Here is a 1,523-nt window from a genome sequence, read left to right on the forward strand (position 1 = left end):
TAGGGATGTATGCAAAAAGAAAAGAAAACAAAGGATGACCTGAGTCACACCACACCACCACCATTACAATCAGCACACAAGAATACAGGCCAGTGTAACCACAATCAGTAGTGGTACACGCACCCACACAGAACTGCTGATACTGCTGCTGCTGTCTCCATCACCCTTTTTGCTGTTTGTGAGTTCAGGAGGAAGTGTTGTTGTAGTTGTGGTGGTGGTGGTGGATGTTTCTGTATTTCCCACATTTCCTTCTTGGGTGCCCGTTGTTTCACCCTCTGCAGATGTAAGTTCGTGCTCAACTGTTGCGGCACTAGAACCACTGCTACCCTCAGTGTCTGAATTGGGAGGGGAAGATGTATTCGCTGCTCCATTTTCATTTCTTCCACTCTCTCCAGATTGCGGCTCTCCTGCAGGAGCAGCACCATCACTCCCCTCAGAGGCAGCAGCGTCAGAACCGGCACCACCAGCTCCAGCTCCTTTACCGGGAGAATCAGAAGCGTCAGCAGCAGCTTCACCGGAAGGAGGTAGTGGGCCTTCTTGAGCATTACTTCTGGCAGGTGTTGCTGTTTCAGCTGGTGCAAGTGTTTGCACGGAGGGCTTAGTTTGAGGATGAATATGAGTACCCTCACCAGATGAACTACTAGCAACAGAAGGACAAGGAGCGTCAGTAGCACCATCAGCAGCAGGACAAGTAGAACCGGGTTCAAGTTGAGACGCCTGTTCCGTTCGTCTGGTTGTAGGACAAGAAGGACCAGATCCATCACGACAATTGCCTTCAGTGTTATCAACAATGGTTACGCAATTGTCTTTCCCTGTAACTTTTGTACAATCACCAGAAGGAGCATTGTCAGGTCCATTAGTGTTATTCTTGCACTGTGGACCAGTCCCGCCTTCAGGACAAGCTTCATCGCCACGAGGACCAACATCAGAATCAGGAGGATGAGCACCAGGTAAAGGAGGTGTTTGACCTGGAGGAGGACAAGTTTCATCATTAGGAGGTTCAGTACAAGGACCACCAGCAGCAGGATCAGAACCCGCCTCAGCTGTCACACACAAAGAGACAACACTCAACAGCAAAGCGAGAAAACAAAACACACGAGACATCATCACGGCAGCAATATTTAGCTTGTAGTTATAGGCCACTTGAATGCAGAAGAAAGAAGAAGAGATAAAGATTATCAATACAAACACTCAATACATTAGAAACACACACAGAGAGAAACAAAGGAGAGCACAACACACAACAATAATCAGTTACACAAAACAACATGAGGAGCAAACGAAAAAAAAAATTAGTAACACCGAAAAGACAATACTCCAACATCACTCATAGTTCAATTAAAGAACAAGCCCACAGTATCCAGGATGAAACAAAAATAATCCCATATATCTCAGAAAAAAAGAAAAAAAACATAAATGAAAAATACGAAAAGCTGATCAAGAAAACAAACAAATATATAAAAGTGTCTTCGCCTGTCAGCATATATACAATTACAAATAAATATATATATATATATATATAT

General features: G+C 44.3%; 1 protein-coding gene across 1 annotated transcript; it reads right to left on the reverse strand.

Annotated features, from left to right (window-relative positions):
• Positions 1-69: 69 nt before the first annotated feature.
• Positions 70-1,107, reverse strand: TM35_000601090 (uncharacterized protein; the record flags this gene model as incomplete). The annotated part of the gene is made up of 1 exon (XM_029030942.1): positions 70-1,107. One exon carries the CDS (start codon positions 1,105-1,107, stop codon positions 70-72), a length of 1,038 nt encoding a protein of 345 aa, XP_028877744.1.
• Between the last annotated feature and the right edge of the window lie 416 nt (positions 1,108-1,523).

This window comes from Trypanosoma theileri (assembly GCF_002087225.1).
Source record: "Trypanosoma theileri isolate Edinburgh chromosome Unknown TM35_Tth_60_V1, whole genome shotgun sequence".
Lineage (NCBI taxonomy): Eukaryota > Euglenozoa > Kinetoplastea > Trypanosomatida > Trypanosomatidae > Trypanosoma > Trypanosoma theileri.